General features: G+C 47.0%; 1 protein-coding gene across 3 annotated transcripts in view; it reads right to left on the reverse strand.

Moving 5' to 3' along the window:
- Positions 1-21,096, reverse strand: part of myo7aa (myosin VIIAa) — a 226,564-nt gene that overhangs the window by 182,496 nt on the left and 22,972 nt on the right. For all 3 annotated transcript variants that reach the window (XM_085999675.1, XM_085999676.1, XM_085999674.1), the window contains exon 2: positions 13,689-13,751. In XM_085999675.1, coding sequence (XP_085855801.1) covers positions 13,689-13,706 — 18 coding nt within the window. In that variant the 5' untranslated portion in view covers positions 13,707-13,751. The remainder of the gene's footprint in view (positions 1-13,688; positions 13,752-21,096) is intronic.

The following is a 21,096-nucleotide window of genomic DNA, read 5'->3' on the forward strand; positions in this document are numbered from 1 at the left end:
CAGTCCGGCAACACCGCAACTTTAAAATTCTCATCTTCATCCTCACGTTCCAATCCCTCCATGGCCTCGCCCTCTTCCTATCTCTGTAACCTACTCCAGCCCTACAACCCTCCGTGCTCCTCCAAATCCACGATTTGCAATCGCTCCACCAATGACGGCCACGCCTTCATCTGCCAAGGCTCTGGAAATTCCCTCCCCAAAACTCTCCCCTCCTTCAAGGCACTCCTTAAAACCTACCTCTTTGACTAAGCTTTTGGTCACCTGCCCTAATTTATCCTTATGTGGCTCGGTGTCAAATTTTGTGTCTTAAAATACTCCCGTGAAGCGCCCTGGGACGCTTTACTACGTTAAAGGCACTGGTATAAATGCAAGGTGTCGTTATCTAGGTTTGTTCCTCGTATTCCCCATGTGGTTTGTTCCATGGTGTGGAGTGGGGGAGGGGGAAACCCACAGAGCAGCCACTCAAGGTCCGAATGTTTAACTTTCATCTAGATTAACTATTTTTTTTTTTTTTTTTTATAAACGATGCATTTGAGAGATCTGCGTGCTGTCGGAACTCATTCCCAAATTTGACTTTCTTGGGTGGGGAGTTTCCCCTCTGGACCTGGAGGCTTGTTGGAGCACCAGTTGCCCTCAGTACCAGCAGCCATTCTTCGACAGCATCAACTTGCATTTATACAGCACCTTTAATGTAGTAAAACGCCCCAAGGCACTTCACAGGAGCGATTCTCAAACAAAATTTGACACCGAGCCACATAAGGAATTATTAGGGCAGGAGCTTGGTCAAAGAGGTCGGTTTCAAGGAGCGTTTTAAAGGAGGAAAGAAGGAGGCGGAGAGGTTTAGGGAGTGAATTCCAGAGTTTAGGGCCTAGACAACAGAAGGGAAGGCCACCAATGGTGGAGCGATTAAAATCGGGGATGCTCAAGAGGCCAGAATTAGGGGAGCGCAGATATCTCGGGGGGTTGTGGGGCTGGAGGAGGTTACAGAGATAGGGAGGGGGCGAGGCCACGGAGGGATTTGAAAACAAGGATGAGAATTTTTTTTAATTTTTTTTATAAATAATAAAGAGTTGCTTAATCGGGAGCTAATGTAGGTCAGCAAGCACAGGGGAGATGGGCGAAAGGGACTTGGTGCGAGTTAGGACACAGGCAGCCGAGTTTTGGACGACCTCAAGTTCAAACCTACAAAAGGTGAGTCCAGGCAGGCTATTCGACCAGAGGCCATCATAGTCAAGTCCAATTCTGTCCTCACTCAACGTTTACACATTCGCACTTTCCGGTCAGAACCACAAACCTTCCCAGCCCAGAGGTCTATTGTAGCATCCAAGTGTGGCACTGACTGGAGATTGAACCTCGGACCTGGACTATACAGCCCAGTATCACACTGCTTGGTATATTCACCTTTCAAGCCATCAGATGCAGCTGGTTTAGGGATCAGTCACGAGGTTTGAACTGTATGAAACACTAGTTAGGCCACAGCTGGAATACTGTGTGCAGTTCTAGTCACCACGTCACAGGAAGGACACGATTGCACTAGAGAGGGTGCAGAGGAGATTTACCAGGACGTTGCCAGGACTGGAGAATTATAGCGATGAGGAAAGATTGGATTGGCTGGGGTTGTTTTCTTTGGAACAGAGGTGGCGGAGGGGAGACTTGATTGAGGCGCACGTCAACCCAAGCACCCCACCCACCCGCCCCTTCAACCACCGTCTGCCCCACCTGTGACAGAGACTGTAGGTCCCGCATTGGACTCACCAGTCACCTGCGAACTCATTTTTAATGTGGAAGCAAATCATCCTCGGTTACGAGGGACTGCCTATGAAGAAGTATAATAATATTGAGGGGCCCAGAGAGAGTGGATAGGAAGGATTTATTCCCTTAGCAGAAGAGTCAATAACCAGGGGCCACAGATTTAAAATCATTGGTAGATGGATTAGAGGGGAGTTGAGGAGAACTTTTTTCACCCAGAGGGTGGTGGGGGTCTGGAACTCACTGCCTGAAAGGGTGGTAGAGGCAAAAACCCTCATCACATTTAAAAAGTACTTGGATATGCACTTGAAGTGCCGTAACCTACAGGGCTACGGACCAAGAGCTGGAAAGTGGGATTAGGCCGGATGGCTCTTTTTCGACCGGCACAGACACAATTGGCCTAATGGCCGCCTCCTGTGCCGTAAATTTCAATGATTCTATGAGGCTCTTCTCTGTACCACCTCTGGGGCTTGAATGCTCCCCCTTGTATCTGTGAGCAGAAGTGAACACAGTACCCAAGGTGCGGTCTGATCAGAGCATAACAGTTTGAGCATGGCTTCCTTGGCCTGGCACGCCACTGTTTTGGGCTGGACTCTTGATGCACCAGCCATTCCCACCTTTCAGTTAAGGTCCCTACGATTACCTCTAGCGTGAGCAATTCGAGAACAAAGTGGGCGCGATCTTAAAACTAGAGCTGGGCCATTTAGGAGTTAAATCAGGAAGCACTTTTTCCATGCAAAGGTTAGTGGAAATCTGGAATCCTCTCCCGGAAAAGGCTGCGGCTGCTGGGTCAACTGGAGTTTTCAAGATAGAGATCAACAGATGCTCGTTAGGTAAGGGTACCAGGGGGACACTGTGCCAAGGCGGCCAAGTGGAGTGGAGGAACAGATCAGCCATGATCTCATCGAATGGCGGAGCAGGCACGAGGGGGCTGAATGGCCTACTCCTGTTCCCACCAGCAAGGTCGTCCGACTCCAAGCACAATCTACTAGAGACCATTTTCTTGCAAATTGAAATCTAAACTCATGGCTTTTAAGGAAGTGGACTAGTGTTATTTACTGAGGCAGCACAACAGTTGGACTTCATGTTACGACATTAATATTAAACTGTGCCATTATACACTTAATGGCACAGTTTTAAAAAAAGTGTGCAGGGACAGAGGGACCTGGGAGGTAATGTGCATAGGTCCCTGAAGGTGGCAGGACATATTGAGAGAGTGGTTAGCAAAGCATATGGGATCTTGAACTTCTCGGCGCGGGTGCAGAACATTCTGGAGGGAGAGGGGGAACAGCCAGTTGTCGTGATACATGTTGGTACCAACGACGTAGCTAAAAAAAAGGGAAGAGGTCCTACAAGTAGAATTTCGGGAGTTAGGAGCCAAGCTAAAAAGTAGGACCTCGAAGGTAGTAATCTCTGGATTACTACCAGTGCCACGTGCTAGTAAGAGTACAGAGAACAGGATAGTTAGGCTAAATACGTGGCTTGAGCAGTGGTGTAAGAGGGAGGGTTTTAAATTTTTGAGGCATTGGAACCAGTTTTGTGGTAGGTGTGACCTATACAAAAGGGACGGTCTACACCTGTGCAGAGATGGAACTGATGTTCTCGGGGTAATTTTTGATAAAGCAGTTCGGGAGCATTTAAACTAGTATGGCAGGGGGCTAGAAACCTATGTAGTGAAATAGAGGAAAGTGAAAGGCAGACAGAAATAAATGATAAAAGGGTGAGGAACAAAAAACAAAGGGCCAAACTAATTCATAAAAAATGTGAGCATAAAAAAAGCCTGAGGGTTTTATACCTTAATGCGAGAAGCATCAGGAACAAGGTAGATGAATTAGCTGTGGAAATAGAGGTTAATAATTATGACCTAATTGGGATTACGGAAACATGGTTGCAGGGTGAGCAGGGCTGGGAGCTTAACATACAGGGGTATTCAGTATTTAGGAAGGATCGACAAAAAAGAAAGGGAGGAGGGGTAGCATTGCTAGTAAAAGAGGGGATAAATGCAATTGAAAGGAAGGATATTAACTCAGTTAATACAGAATCTATATGGGTGGAGCTAAGAAATAGCGAGGGGCGAAAAACATTAATAGGAGTGGTATATAGGCCTCCAAATAGTAAAATAGAGGTTAGGGAGGGCATCACGAGGGAAATTAGAGAAGCGTGCAATAAGAGCACAGCTGTCATCATAGGTGACTTTAACTTACATATAGATTGGACTAGCCTAATCAGTAAAAATAATGAGGAGGAGGAATTCCTTGAGTGTTTGAGGGATGGTTATCTGGATCAATATGTCGAGGAACCAACTCGGGAACAGGCTATATTGGACTGGGTACTGTGCAATGAGAAGGGACTAATCAGTAATATTGTTGTACGGGGACCCTTGGGTCAGAGCGATCATAACATGATCGATTTCTCACTCGAAATGGAGAGCGAAGAAATTGACTCAGAGACTAAGGTCCTGAATTTAAACAAGGGGAATTATGATGCCATGAGACGGGAACTGAGTAGGTCTGATTGGACAACGTTCCTGGGAGGACTGGAGGTAGATAAACAATGGCAAACATTTAAAGATAGAATGACAAAATTGCAAAAATTGTTTATACCAATCTGGCATAAAAGGAAATCTAAAAAGGTGACTCAACCGTGGATAACAGGGGAAATTAGAGACAGCATAAAATCCAAAGATAGGGCGTATAAAATAGCCAAAAAAAGCGCCAGAGCGGAAGATTGGGAACAGTTTAAGATAGAGCAAAGGAGGGCAAAGGGCATAATCAAGAGGGGCAAAATAGCTTACGAAAACAAGCTGGCGGAAAATATAAAAACTAACTCCAAAAGCTTTTATAAGTATATCAAAAGGAAAAGACTGGTGAAAACCAAAGTTGGTCCATTGCAGTCAGATACGGGGGAATATATAATGGGAAATAAGGAAATGGCAGATCAACTAAATGCATACTTTGGGTCAGTCTTTACGAAGGAAGACACAAAAAACCTCCCTGGGATATCGGGAAAAATAGGGACATTGGCAAAGGAGGAACTGACGCAAATCAATATCTCTAAGGATATGGTGTTAAGGAAGCTAAAGGGATTGAAGGTGGACAAATCCCCAGGGCCTGATAACATGCATCCTAGGGTACTGAAGGAGGTGGCCCTAGAGATAGCGGATGCACTAAGGATGATTTTTCAGAATTCATTAGACTCGGGAACAGTGCCGATGGATTGGAGGGTAGCTAACGTTACCCCACTATTCAAAAAGGGGGGTAGGGAAAAAGCAGGTAATTACAGACCTGTAAGCCTTACATCAGTTGTGGGCAAAATGCTGGAGTCCATCATTAAGGATGAAATAGCGGAGCACTTAGCAAATGGGGACAGGATAGGACAGAGTCAACATGGATTTACAAAGGGTAAATCGTGCTTGACTAATCTATTGGAATTTTTTGAGGGAGTAACTGGTAGAATAGATGGGGGAGAGCCAGTAGATGTGGTGTACCTGGACTTCCAAAAGGCCTTCGATAAGGTCCCACATAAAAGATTAGCATGGAAAATTGAGGCTCATGGGATAAAGGGGAAAGTTTTGGCGTGGATAGGGAACTGGCTGTCAGATAGAAAACAGAGAGTTGGAATAAACGGCTCATTTTCTGAATGGCAGGCAGTAACAAGTGGGGTACCACAGGGATCTGTCCTGGGCCCCCAGCTGTTCACAATTTACATTAATGACCTGGATCAGGGAGTCGGATGCAGCATTTCCAAATTTGCAGACGACACTAAACTAGGAGGGGGGGTGGGCTCAGAGGAAGAGACCAGGAAGCTCCAGAGCGATTTGGACAGACTGGGCGATTGGGCGGATAAATGGCAGATGCACTATAATGTGGACAAGTGCGAAGTTATCCACCTTGGGTGCAGGAACGGGAGGGCAAATTATTATTTAAATGGCAATAGATTGGGAGAGGGGGAAGTACAGAGAGACCTGGGTGTTCTTGTACACCAGTCACTGAAGGCGAGCATGCAGGTGCAACAGGCGGTCAAGAAGGCAAACGGTATGCTGGCCTTCATAGCAAAAGGGTTAGAATACAGGAACAGGGATACCTTGCTGCAGCTGTACAGGGCACTGGTGAGACCACACCTCGAGTACTGTGTACAGTTTTGGTCGCCTCATCTGAGGAAGGATGTTCTTGCCATGGAGGGGGTGCAGCGGCGATTCACCAGGCTGATACCAGGAATGGCGGGAATGACCTATGAGGAGAGACTATGTAGTTTAGGGATGTACACACTGGAGTTTAGAAGATTGAGAGGGGACCTCATAGAAGTGTATAAAATTCTGACAGGTCTAGACAGACTGGATGCAGAAGGAATGTTTCCCTTGGCGGGTGAGAACAGAACTAGAGGACATAATTTAAGGATAAGGGCTAAACCATTTAGGACAGAGATGAGGGGGAATTTCTTCACTCAGAGAGTGGTGAACCTGTGGAACTCATTGCCACAGAGGGCAGTGTACGCCAGCTCATTAAATATATTTAAGAGGGAATTAGATATATTTCTACGGGCAAAAGGGGTTAAGGGTTACGGAGAGAAGGCGGGGACGGGATACTGAATTAAAAGATCAGCCATGATCTCATCGAATGGCGGAGCAGGCACGAAGGGCCGAATGGCCTACTCCTGCTCCTATCTTCTATGTATCTATGTATCTATGTATCTATTGAGTAGAAAAGTAGAGAAGTTATGCTGAACCTTTATAAAGCGCTGGTTAGGCCACAGCTGGAGTATTGCGTCCAGTTCTGGTCCCCTCACTTTAGGAAGGATGTGAAGGCCCTTGAGAGGGTGCAGAGGAGATTTACCAGAATGGTTCCGGGGATTGGGGATCTTAGCTACAAGGACAGGTTGGAGAAGCTGGATTTGTTTTCATTAGAGCACGGGAGGTTGAGGGGTGATTTGATGGAGGTGTACAAGATTATGACGGGTTTGGATAGGCTAGACGGGAAAAGGCTGTTCCCGCTAGTTGATGGTACAAGGACTAGGGGACACAGATTTAAGGTTTTAGGCAAGAGATACAGGGGGGGATGTGAGGGAAAAGTTTTTTACGCAGCGAGTGGTGAGGACCTGGAACTCGCTGCCGATGGAAGTGGTGGAAGCGGAGACACTCAATGTTTTCAAGGGGAGACTGGATAGGCACTTGAGGGAAATAAACTTGCAGGGTTACGGGGATAGAGCGAGGGAATGGGACTGACTGGATTGCTCTACAGAGAGCCGGCACGGACTCGATGGGCCAAATGGCCTCCTTCTGTGAATCTGACAACACTTCACAACCTAATAAGCTATGATATTGGAAGGGAAATTGCACGGCCATAACTAATGTACGTATGCGTTTACAGTAGTTTATTTTCAAGGTGAATGGAGCTTTCCTCATTTTGAAAGTGACAAATCACCAGCTTTTTTTTTAAGGAAGGTTTCTACATACAGAGGCAAAGCTGAATATCGAAGCCATCGTGTTGAACTTGAACAATTTATTGCAAAGTGTCCCTTTAAGACAGGCGTCCCATGTCCAGAAAGGGAATCTCAGGCCGGGCTCACTTCCTGCTACTATCTCTTCCAAATATTAGCCCAACACGTTACTCATTAGCTTGTGGAGGTTGACATTTGCAATCCGAGCACATTAAGTACAACAAAATTAAAGTGACATTTATCACTACTAATTTGCAGCTGCAATTTAGTGCTTTTAAAAGATACTTAAAAATGCAACAAGATTCAGCCACAGGGTTCAGATTTATACGTCGTCAGGTTTTCAGCTATTAAGATCTGAAATAGATGTAAAAAAAAACCTTGCATTTCTATAGCACCTTTCACAATCTCAGGACGTCCCAAAGTGCTTTACAGGCAATGAAGTACTTTTTGAAGTGTAGTCACTATTGTAATATGAGAAACGTGGCAGCCAATTTGCACACAGCAAGCTCCCACAAACAGCAATGTGATAATGACCAGAATCTGTTTTTGTGATGTTGATTGAGGGATAAATATTGGCCAGGACACCAGGGATAACTCCCCCTGCTCTTATTCGAAATAGTGCCGTGGGATCTTTTACGTCCACCCGAGGGGGCAGACGGGGCCTCGGTTTAACATCTCACCCAAAAGACGGCACCTCCGACAGTGCGGCACTCCCTCAGCACTGCACTGGAGTGTCAGCCTAGAGTTTTGTGCTGAAGTCTCTGGAGTGGGACTTGAACCTGCAACCTCGAGACTCAGAGGAGAGAGTGCTACCCACTGAGCCACGACTTTTCTTGGCTGAAAAGTCTTAAGTTTCTCCAGGTATTTAAAGCATATCCATCTCCTGTCACTCTTCCACAGTGCATTCAGCTCTATGGCCATTTGTGGACCTGTATTTCAATGTTCTACAAATGGACATGTCTGGAGTCAGAGTTCCACAATGGCTGTCCTAGAGACAGAGACAGAGACACAGAGACACCACACACACACACAGGATTGCAGTCCTTTGTTGCTGACCCAGACAGGTCTCACTAGCAAGTTTAGCAGCAAACAGTTAATTACATGGAGTCGGAGAAGGAACTTTGGGTGAGATTCGGAACCTCCGGCACGAATCTGGAGCAGGTGTCACACACCTTGCTCCCTCTAGTGGCAGGACAGTTGTTCACAGAATCACAGAAACCCCACAGTGCAGATAGAGGCCATTTCGGCCCATCGAGCCTGCACCGACACATATCCCACCCGATCCCCGTAACCCCACACATTTTAATCCCCCTAACACTAAGGGTCAATTTATCATAGCCAATCAACCTAACCTGCACATCTTTGGACTGTGGGAGGAAACCGGAGCACCCGGAGAAAACCCACGCAAACACGGGGAGAATGTGCAAACTCCACACAGACAGTCGCCCGAGGCCGGATTCGAACCCGGGTTCCTCGCGCTGTGAGGCAACAGTGCTAACCACTATGCCACCGTGCTGCCCCCACACTGTTGTTCCACTTTCTCCAGCATTATTCCAGTCAAGTCCCCAGTCTCAACCACACTGTGGCGAGAAGGGTTAAAAAAAATCCCCCCTAGGGATGGGCAATAAATGCTGGCCTTGCCAGCGACGCCCACATCCCATGAACAAATTTTTAAAAAACTCCACCGGGGCTGTCCACCTCCAGGAGGAAGAATCAGCCAAGAGCAGCAGTGGTGTTAACCTTGTAAATGGGCCAGCCAGCTCTCTCGGCCTTGGTGCAACGTCTGAGAGAGTGCATCATTTATAGAAACATCAACAGGAAATAAGAGAGGGGTCAATTTGTGGAGATCAGATCAGAGGCGTAGAATATAAGAGCAGGGAGGTTGTGCTTGAACTGTATAAAACACTGGTTAGGCCGCAGCTAGAGCAGTGGGTACAGTCCTGGTCACCGCATTACAGGAAAGATGTGATTGCACTAGAGAGGGTACAGAGGAGATTTACCAGGATGTTGCCCGGGCTGGAGAATTTAGCTATGAGGAAAGATTGGATAGTCTGGGGTTGTTTTCTTTGGAACAGAGGAGGCTGAGGGGAGACCTAATTGAGGAGTATGAAATTATGAAGGGGCCGAGATAGAGTGGATAGGAAGGACCTATTTCCCTTAGCAGAAGGGTCAATAACCAGGGGGCAGAGATTGAAAGTAATTGGTTGGAGGATTAGAGGGGAGTGGAGGAGAACTTTCTTCACCCAGAGGGTGGTGGGGGTCTGGAACTCACTGCCTGAAAGGGTGGGAGAGGCAGAAACCCTCATCACATTTAAAAAGTACTTGGATATGCACCTGAAGTGCCAGAACCTATAAAAGCTGGAAAGTGGGATTAGGCTGAGATAACTTTCAGCTGGCACAGAAACGATGGGCCGAATGGCCTCCTTCTGTGCTGTAAACTTCTATGATTCTATTCCCTGCTCTTCATGTTCACCGTGCAACTCTTCTTTTTGTTTTGTCCCCTTTTGAAGCACTTTACATTTCTCTACACTGAATTTCATCTGCCGCCTGCCTGCCCAATTCCAGAGGAGATTCATATCCTCCTGTACTTTATCCTGCTCAGATTTGGCATCTATCACTTTCATTAGTTTTGTATCGTCAACACCTTCACCGAAACGTACGAGCATCCGTAAGACAAAGGACCTCTACCAACCTGCCCCCACCACACAGTACTGCCCCCCAATTATCAAAATCCACGACAAGGCCTTGGACCACTTTCCATACCTCGGGAGCCTACTGTCAACAAGGGCAGAAGTCGACGATGAAGTCCAACACCGCCTTCAGTGTGCCAGTGCAGCCTTCGGTCGCTTGAGGAAGAGCGTGTTTGAAGACCAGGACCTCAAACCCGGCACTAAGCTCATGGTCTACAGAGCAGCAGTGATACCAGCCCTGCTGTATCCCTCAGAGACATGGGTCATGTACAGCAGGCACCTCAAAGTACTGGAGGTACCACCAACGCTGCCTCCGCAAGATCCTGCAAATCCATTGGCAGGATAGGTGCACCAATGTCGGTGTGCTTGCTCAGGCCAACATCCCCAGCATCGAAGCTTTGACCACACTCGATCAGCTTCGATGGATGGGTCACATTGTCCACATGCCTGATACGAGACTCCCAAAACAAGCGCTCTACTCGGAGCTCCGGCACAAGAGAGCCCCAGGTGGGCAGAGGAAACGCTTCAAGGACACCCTCAAAGCCTCCTTGAAAAAGTGTAACATCCCCATCGACACCTGGGAATCCCTGGCCCAAGACCGCACAAAGTGGAGGAGAAGCATCCGGGAAGGCGCCGAACACCTCGAGTCTCTTCGCCGGGAGCAAGCGGAAGCCAAGCACAGACAGCGCATGTCAACCCAAGCACCCCGCCCACCCGCCCCTTCAACCACCGTCTGCCCCACCTGTGACAGAGACTGTAGGTCCCACATTGGATTAATCAGCCACCTGAGAACTCATTTTTAATGTGGAAGCAAGTCATCCTCGGTTCCGAGGGACTGCCTAAGAAGTTCATCTGCAAAGTTAGCCAGTGTGCTCGTGACTCCGAGCTCCAGCTCACTGACGAAGATATTGATAGAGAGGAGATCTCTCTCTTTACTCTAATGGCATTTTAAATTGACGATACCTCGATACAGACTTCCTAACTGGAGACAACAGTCTTTCCCGATTCACTGGCAAGAGCCTTCATCATTTAAAAAAACCTACGAGCCATCCCTGCTCCAGCAGAAATAGTGGCAGAAATTCTTAAAAGCAGCATCGCCAATATGTTGGGCATTAAACAAGTGGGGGGGGGGGGGGGGGCAAAGAGAAGAGTATAAATCGGAGAACATTTACATTTAAAACAAATCAGCAGACAGTGCAAGTGCATGAACAATCAAAAATCCCATCACTACAAGCAGCTTGTGTGTGAATGAATCATCTTGAGATGTTCCCCAGGTGGCATATAATACTTCCCAACAAACTGAAAGAAAGAGTTCAGCGCCTAGCTTTCACGAGTAGGATCGATTTCTTCACCGCAAATCGATGATTTTAATCCCCAGGCCATATCTCACATTAACGGCTCAATACTGGCACATCGTCTCGCAAAGTAACGCAGCATTGAGACAGGATCCTACACATTATAACTGTAAATAGCACAAGATGATTCATCCGCATTGATAAAAAAATATTTTCCTTCCAACTCAGGATCCTGAAGTATGAAAGACAGACTTGCATTTATATAGCGCCTTTCACGACCTCAGAATGCCCCAAAGCGCTGAAGTGTAGTCACTGTTGTAATGTGGGAAACTCGGCAGCCAATCTGTGCACAGCAAGCTCCCACAAACAGCAAAGACCAGATAATCTGTTTTTACTGATGTTGACTGAGGGATAAATATTGAACTCCCCTGCTCTCCAAAATAGTGCCGCGGGATCTTTTACGTCCACCTGAGAGAGCAGACGGTGTCTTGGTTTAACATCTCATCTGAAAGACGGCACCTCCGACAGTGCAGCACTCCCTCAGCACTGCACTGGAGTGTCAGCCTAGCTTTATGTGCTCAAGTCCCTGCAGTGGGACTGGAACCCACAACCTTCTGGAGGCGTGTGCTGCCCACTGAGCCACAGCTGACACGTGGGCCACGATTTTACTGACCTCAGCAGGCGACGTTGGTGGCGGGTCCCGACCCCGCTGCTGGCTCCATCCCGCTGTGCAAAATTACTTTCCATTACTGGGGCTTGTTAAGCCTGCCCAGCGCGTTACCCGGCCCAATTAGAGGAAGCGGATCTGGTGACATCATTTCATGATGCGTCATCAGCTGGTTTCCTTAAAGGGGCCATGGCCAACTTTAACAGTTGTGCTGTCAGTGTTCTACAGCATGGAGGTGCTGCAAACACTGAAACACAGCACAGAGCTGCACCCAGGCTCTCCCATCACTCCCTCCATATGCCTATGGAGGGAGTCACAACAGGCATGGAGGTTCTCTTCCCTTCCCATGGGCAGAAGAGACCTCCCCAGGAGATCAACACAGCCTGGTTACACATTGCAGAGGGGGGCACCAGCAGGGATGTCGTGAGGAGGGCCAGGCTGCAGTGACGCAAACCTTTCAATGATCTCAGTAGATCACAAAACGTTAGTACAAAGCCACACTCAACCTCATCCTGCTGTGCCACTCATCACATCCCCATCACTCTGCCTTCCTTACCCTACTCCTGCACATCCTTACTCACACCAACTTACCTTGCACCTCCACCCATCCCGCTCTATCTATATTATCACTTCCCCAACTCACTAGCCACCCCTCACACTCACCCTCATCCTAGTGCAATCATACCAACTAACAACACACAAGGGTAGGCACCTGGGTGTTTTATACAATGTTCATGTGAAGTTTCTGTTAATGTGCTGTCAAACATTGAAACCTTTATTTTCAACACACTGTTCTTGGACAGATTTGCATGCACCTTTGGAAGTGGCTTAGTGAGTTGCAGTGAATGGTGAGACATAACGGTACCCCCCGCAATGGTCAGGAGTGTGAAAGGAATGGCTTGGACATTGTAGGGATGCTTTATGGAGCTGGTGTGGTGCCAACGTGGCGCATCATGTGGCAGCCAGGGTATACAGCGCCAAGTGAAGTAAATCTGGCCATGGTGAGGCCATCCCTGGCCTCCCAGGCAGCAATGTGCTTGAGTGCTGATGCCCTCTGTCCTGTGTAGCATCAGGTGATTGTGGAGAAGGTTGGTGTTGCTGGTGTGCCTGATGATGATCGTGGTGGGATTCTGAGGGCCAATGTGAGGGAGTATAAAGGACACCCATGCTGATGGAATAGATGGCAGGTGAAGTAGAGATGACAGAAGCATTCTGTCAACAGTGAGAGTTTTTCCAATGAGCTGAGAGTGGAAAGCCTGCAGAATGTGTGCTGGAAATGGAGTGAGAAACAGCTTCTGCCCGAGGACAGTTAATATGTCAGGTGGGAGCTTTTACTGTACATTTGAATCTGTCAAGTAATCAGCTGGAACAATGGCCACTGAACTCACGCCTCAGCTTGACAGCCATGGTCTGCGCACAGCAGGGATCCAGTGACCATGAAGTTAAAGACAAAAAGGTAGGTGAAAAAAGGCTGATAAGCATTTGGCAACGAAATGCTAATCATTTTAATTAGTTCCCCCCGCCTCTGCCGGTCGGCTCTGCTCAGCGCCGACAGACCAGACACTGGGAAAGGCGCGTGGCTGCAGGTTCACAGCGGGGTCCTGACCCGCTGTGGAACAAAAAGAAACACTTTCTCACCCAACCTGCCACCGATCCCACCCGCTGACCCCCCCCCCTGAAAATTCTGACCTTGGTGGTTGTTATTCTGGAAGGAAGATAGAAAAAGTTCCATTGTAAAGTATTCCCACATCGCACACCCACAATGGGTCAATTTTTATAACATGAACCACCTTTCAGCCCTCTGGGTGAAGAAGTGCTTCACCCGGTGAACTTTGCTGCAGATAACCTCACCTGTTGCAGAATCACCATCGTTCCAGCTTAAAGCCCAACACAATCCATCCACCATACGTGAACCTGCGGCGAGGCGGGAAAAAGAGAAAAAAAGGGAAAGGTAAGTACGGCACAGTCCTAAATAAGGGATCAACAAATGGTTTTGCATGCATGCACAGGCGTACACAATTATTTTGTCTGCTATAGTGGATCATCAAGTCTTCAAACATTTAATCGGACAGTAATTTTATGCTTCTCATAGATGGCATCAATCCAGTGTAAATACCCAAGACCGCACGAAGTGGAGGAGGAGCATCCGGGAAGGCGAACACCTCGAGTCTCTTCGCCGGGAGCAAGCGGAAGCCAAGCGCAAACAGCGCAAGGAGCGCACGTCAACCCAAGCACCCCACCCACTCGCCCCTTCAACCACCGTCTGCCCCTCCTGTGACAGAGACTGTAGGTCCCGCATTGGATTAATCAGTCACCTGAGAGCTCATTTTTAATGTGGAAGCAAGTCATCCTCAGTTCTGAGGGACTGCCTAAGAGGAGGAAGAGTGGACACAAAAAGCACATAATCTAGGCCAACACTAAGATCGTGGGTTCAAGTCCCACTCGAGACTCGAGCCTCGAGCACAAAATCTAGGCTGACACTCCCAGTGCAGTGCTGAAGAAGTGCCGCACTGTCGGAGGTGCCGTCTTTCAGATGAAACGTTAAACTGAGGCCCCGTCTGCCCTCTCAGGTGGATGTAAAAGATCCCACGGCCACTATTTCGAAGAGGAGCAGGGGAGATCCCCCACCCCCCACCGGTGTCTTGGCCAATATTTATCCCTCAACCCACATTAAAAACAGATTATCCGGTCATTATCACATTGCTGTTTGTGGGAGTTTGCTGTGTGCAAATTGTCGGCCGCGTTTCCTACATTACATCAGTGACTCCACTTCGAAAAGTACTTCATCGGCTGTAAAGCGCTTTGGGACATCCTGAGGCCGTGAAAGGTGCAACAGAAATACTACTTCATTCTTTTTAAGTAAAACTACTTTGCACCGATGCTACAGTTGTAGTGTGAACGCACGCATAGAGTCCCTTCCTAAAAAGAAAATTGGAGATTCACTGAAGCCAATAACTTTCTCTACGTCAGCTGGAACAGAGGATCCCCGAACAGAGACTGTATTCAGGAGAGGAATTTTGACGGAGCAGCCATTGGGCTCCCAATGGCCAGACAGTTTTTATTCACTGTCTTTCAATCCTATTTAATTAAGACTCTTATAATCCATAGTGGTGGCACTTGAGCAGGACTGTGTAAATGGCAATCCAGGCTGATTTACTGGGGCAGACACTTTCAGCAGACAGTTTAAAAAAAATTGTTTAAACTAGTCCATTTCGATCACCATCAGAGGCCAGAGTAATTCTCTAGAAAATACTGGTAACAAAGCCCTGTTAAAACGTAGAACTCGTTAACCTCAAATTTACTGTAGACACTTAGAATGTATCGCACAGAAACAGGCCATTCAGCACAACTGGGCCATACTGGCATTTATGCCCCACACCAGCATCCTCCCCACCCCTCTTTCTCTTCAACGGAGAACTGACCTATTGTGTATTTTCAGGTTTTTAAAGGGAGCCATTTCTAAGTGAGTCACCTATTCACAAGTGGATTCTATCATCACTGCCTAGTGACTCACTAATGGATGGGTGCCATTTACCTTTACACTGAGGGGGGGGGGGTGAAGAGGAGAGGAGGGGGGAGGGGTGGGTGGGAGAGATTGGGGTCGATTTTCATTGGTCCCGACACCATCCCGCCTCCATGTAAGTTTCAAAGGAAGTGGATACCCGCCCCGCACTGGGACCCGCCTACCCGAGGCAGGAAGGGATTAGTGCCAATTAACAGCCCGTTAACAGGCAGTTTTTAGCCTAATCCCTATTTTAAAGCTTGAAGTGTGGGATTCCCGACAGCTCCAAACCACGCCAAGTTAGAAGAGTCGGGCCGTAGGACTAGGAGGGGGTCGAGATGTCGGTGTTCAGGTGAGTGATGGGTGCATGAGTGCAAAGGTAAGTGTGTTTGGTGTGTCTAAAGTGTGTAAAAAAGTTTAAATTACCTGGAAACATAGAAGATAGGAGCAGGAGTAGGCCATTCGGCCCCTCAAGCCTGCTCCGCCATTCAATGCGACCATGGCTGATCATCCAAATTCAGTATCCTGTCCCTGCTTTCTCCCCATATCCCTTGATCCCTTTAGCCTTAAGAAATATATCCAACTCCTTCTTGAATATATTTAATGAATTGGCCTCAACTGCCTTCTGTGGTAGAGAAGTCCACAGGTTCACCACTCTCTGGGTGAAGAAATTCCTCCTCATCTCTGTCCTAAATGGCTTACCCCTTACCTTTTCAGCCTTCCTTCCTCTAGGCTTCGGGAGTCCATCATTCAGCCGGCACAGAAAGCAGAATGGCTGCGAACTGTCAAAAGTGACAGCCTGCAGCTTTCTGTGCCGGTGAGATTTCTAACTGAGTCTGTGTAGAAGGACTCAGGTTAGAAGTAAGACTGTCAGCGTTTGACAGCATCAAACAGCTGCGAAACACTGATATTTAATCTGTCAAAACGTCTTGACAGATGACATTTCAGTCTGTGATGTCACCTGTTGCCAGGTGGCCCTTAACTGGCCTGCTGAGCCCGCTGGGCGGGCTCAACAAGGTCAATCAAGTTAAAGTCACGTGGATTGGCCGCATCTCGATGGAGGCAGGACTACAACCCCGAAAGTTGTAGTCCCGCCTCCTTCCCGACTTCTGAATGAAAATCACCCCCATTATATACGCAGCACAGAAACATGCCCAACTGGTCTAAGCTCCACACGAGCCTCATCCCACCCTATCGGCATACCCTTCTATTACTTTCTCCTTCTCGTGCTTACCTAACTTCCTCTTAAATGCAGCTACACTATTTGTCTCAGCCACTCCCTGTGGTAGTGAGTTCCACATTCTCACCACTCTCTGGGTGAAGAAGTTTCTCCTGAATTCCCGATTGGATTTATTAGCGAGCAACCTATACTTCTGGCCCCTAATGTTGGACTTCCCCACAAGTGGAAATCCTACGTAAACCCCCACCCTACGCAAACGTAAGGTCATCCAAAACTCGGCTGCCCATATCCAAACTCGCACCAAGTCCCATTTGCCCATCACCCCCTGTGCTCACTGACCTACATTGGCTCCCGGTTAAGCAACGCCTCGATTTCAAAATTCTCGTCCTTGTTTTCAAATCCCTCCATGGCCTCGCCCCTTCCTATCTGTAATCTCCTCCAGCCCCACAACAAATATCTGCGCTCCTCTAATTCTGCCCTTGAGCATCCCTGATTATAAATCGCTCAACCATTGGTGGCCGTGCCTTCTGTTGCCTGGGCCTTAAGCTCTGGAATTCCCTGCCTAAACCTCTCCGCCTCGCTACCTCTCTCTCCTCCTTTAAGACGCTCCTTAAAACCTACCTTTGACCAAGCTTTTGGTCACCTGCCCTAATTTCCCCTTATAAGAAATAATTTGACGCCAAGCCACATAACGCTCCTGTGAAGCGCCGTGGGATGTTTTACGACATTAAAGGCGCTATATAAATACACGTTGTTGTTGTTGAAACATCTCTACGTCTACCCTATCAAGCCTTTTCATAATCTTAAAAACCTCTTATTAGATCACCCCTCAGCCTACTCTTTTCTAGAGAAAAAGAGCCATAGTCTTTCCTTATAGTTATGGCCTCCCTTTTGGCCAGGTTTTCATGCTCCCCATCGCATCCTCCCCCACCATCTAACCTACTTTAACTATTCACACACTCTCTGGGTCTTGTACATTTCTTGCTTCTCCAATTCCCTTTCATCTCACACTATTATCACTTCTGTCAGCTACCTGTTCTCCATCTAACAGCTCATTCTCCCTTGCGCGTATGGTTATTTTTCTCACCGCCCCCACCCCACCCCGTCTCTAGTTCTGTTCCTTCTTACAAGATCAAAAGGAACAGGAGGAAGCCATTCAGCTCTTTCAATGGTGGAACAGGCTCAATCAGATCATGGCTGATCTGCATCTTAATTCCATCTACCCACCTTGGTTCCATAACCCTTAATACCCTTGTTGAACAAAAATCTATTAATCTCAGTTTTGAAATTATTAATTGATCCCCAGCCACAACAGCTTTTTTGGGGGCGAGAGTTCCAGATTTCCACTGCCCTGTGTGTGAAGAAGTGACATCACCCCTGAACGGCCTGGCTCTGATTTTAAGGTTACGCCCCCTTGTTCTGGACTCCCCCCCACCAGAGGAAATAGTTTCTCTGTATCTACCCCATCAACTCCTTTAATCATCTTAAAAGCATCAATTAGATCACCCCTTAATCTTCTATACTCCATGGCATACAAGCCTGGTCTCAATTTATTGCCATTTACACTTCATCTAGAATCATCTTTTGTTTCTTAACTTGTCCCATTACCATCTCCTCTTGCCTTGCACCATCATCCCTTTTGTCTCTTAATCTCTCCTGCCTTCCATCCTATCACAGACCTTCCCTTTTGTTCTTTCCTCCCCTCCCCCCCCCCCCGCACTTGCTTAAAAATCTGTTCCATCTCCAACTTTTCCCAGTTCTGACGAAGGGTCATCGACCTGAAACGTTAACTCTTTCGCTCTCCACAGACACTGCCTGACTCGGAGTGTTTCCAGCATTTTCTGTTTTTAATTTCATAATTTAACACCTTTAGCCTCGGGTATCATTCTGGTGAATCTGTGCTGTGCCGCCCTCCCCCCCACAGCCAATATATCCTTGCTGAGGTGCGGGGCCCAGAGGGAATATAAGCCAAGTCTATGTAACCTCTTCAGAGTCAAGCCTTTGCCAGAAACATCAATATTTTCCTTTCTTTACAGATGTTGCCAGATGTGCTGAGTATTTCCAGGATTTTCTGTGTTTTAAAAAAAAACTGAAGGCATCCTGCTTTTTAATACCTTCATTAGGATCATTCATAGCAAGAGTACAGAGAAACAGGATAGTTAGGCTAAATACGTGGCTTGAGCAGTGGTGTAAGAGGGAGGGTTTTAAATTTTTGAGGCATTGGAACCAGTTTTGTGGTAGGTGTGACCTATACAAAAGGGACGGTCTACACCTGTGCAGAGATGGAACTGATGTTCTCGGGGTAATTTTTGATAAAGCAGTTCGGGAGCATTTAAACTAGTATGGCAGGGGGCTAGAAACCTATGTAGTGAAATAGAGGAAAGTGAAAGGCAGACAGAAATAAATGGTAAAAGGGTGAGGAACAAAAAACAAAGGGCCAAACTAATTCATAAAAAATGTGAGCATAAAAAAAGCCTGAGGGTTTTATACCTTAATGCGAGAAGCATCAGGAACAAGGTAGATGAATTAGCTGTGGAAATAGAGGTTAATAATTATGATCTAATTGGGATTACGGAAACATGGTTGCAGGGTGAGCAGGGCTGGGAGCTTAACATACAGGGGTATTCAGTATTTAGGAAGGATCGACAAAAAAGAAAGGGAGGAGGGGTAGCATTGCTAGTAAAAGAGGGGATAAATGCAATTGAAAGGAAGGATATTAACTCAGTTAATACAGAATCTATATGGGTGGAGCTAAGAAATAGCGAGGGGCGAAAAACATTAATAGGAGTGGTATATAGGCCTCCAAATAGTAAAATAGAGGTTAGGGAGGGCATCACGAGGGAAATTAGAGAAGCGTGCAATAAGAGCACAGCTGTCATCATAGGTGACTTTAACTTACATATAGATTGGACTAGCCTAATCAGTAAAAATAATGAGGAGGAGGAATTCCTTGAGTGTTTAAGGGATGGTTATCTGGATCAATATGTCGAGGAACCAACTCGGGAACAGGCTATATTGGACTGGGTACTGTGCAATGAGAAGGGACTAATCAGTAATCTTGTTGTACGGGGACCCTTGGGTCAGAGCGATCATAACATGATCGATTTCTCACTCGAAATGGAGAGCGAAGAAATTGACTCAGAGACTAAGGTCCTGAATTTAAACAAGGGGAATTATGATGCCATGAGACGGGAACTGAGTAGGTCTGATTGGACAACGTTCCTGAGAGGACTGGAGGTAGATAAACAATGGCAAACATTTAAAGATAGAATGACAAAATTGCAAAAATTGTTTATACCAATCTGGCATAAAAGGAAATCTAAAAAGGTGACTCAACCGTGGATAACAGGGGAAATTAGAGACAGCATAAAATCCAAAGATAGGGCGTATAAAATAGCCAAAAAAAGCGCCAGAGCGGAAGATTGGGAACAGTTTAAGATAGAGCAAAGGAGGGCAAAGGGCATGATCAAGAGGGGCAAAATAGCTTACGAAAACAAGCTGGCGGAAAATATAAAAACTAACTCCAAAAGCTTTTATAAATATATCAAAAGGAAAAGACTGGTGAAAACCAAAGTTGGTCCATTGCAGTCAGATACGGGGGAATATATAATGGGAAATAAGGAAATGGCAGATCAACTAAATGCATACTTTGGGTCAGTCTTTACGAAGGAAGACACAAAAAACCTCCCTGGGATATCGGGAAAAATAGGGACATTGGCAAAGGAGGAACTGACGCAAATCAATATCTCTAAGGATATGGTGTTAAGGAAGCTAAAGGGATTGAAGGTGGACAAATCCCCAGGGCCTGATAACATGCATCCTAGGGTACTGAAGGAGGTGGCCCTAGAGATAGCGGATGCACTAAGGATGATTTTTCAGAATTCATTAGACTCGGGAACAGTGCCGATGGATTGGAGGGTAGCTAACGTTACCCCACTATTCAAAAAGGGGGGTAGGGAAAAAGCAGGTAATTACAGACCTGTAAGCCTTACATCAGTTGTGGGCAAAATGCTGGAGTCCATCATTAAGGATGAAATAGCGGAGCACTTAGCAAATGGGGACAGGATAGGACAGAGTCAACATGGATTTACAAAGGGTAAATCGTGCTTGACTAATCTATTGGAATTTTTTGAGGGAGTAACTGGTAGAATAGATGGGGGAGAGCCAGTAGATGTGGTGTACCTGGACTTCCAAAAGGCCTTCGATAAGGTCCCACATAAAAGATTAGCATGGAAAATTGAGGCTCATGGGATAAAGGGGAAAGTTTTGGCGTGGATAGGGAACTGGCTGTCAGATAGAAAACAGAGAGTTGGAATAAACGGCTCATTTTCTGAATGGCAGGCAGTAACAAGTGGGGTACCACAGGGATCTGTCCTGGGCCCCCAGCTGTTCACAATTTACATTAATGACCTGGATCAGGGAGTCGGATGCAGCATTTCCAAATTTGCAGACGACACTAAACTAGGAGGTGGGGTGGGCTCAGAGGAAGAGACCAGGAAGCTCCAGAGCGATTTGGACAGACTGGGCGATTGGGCGGATAAATGGCAGATGCACTATAATGTGGACAAGTGCGAAGT

The sequence above is a fragment of the Somniosus microcephalus genome, chromosome 10, assembly GCF_052327205.1.
Source record: "Somniosus microcephalus isolate GS21.2 chromosome 10, FLI_Smic_1.0, whole genome shotgun sequence".
Lineage (NCBI taxonomy): Eukaryota > Metazoa > Chordata > Chondrichthyes > Squaliformes > Somniosidae > Somniosus > Somniosus microcephalus.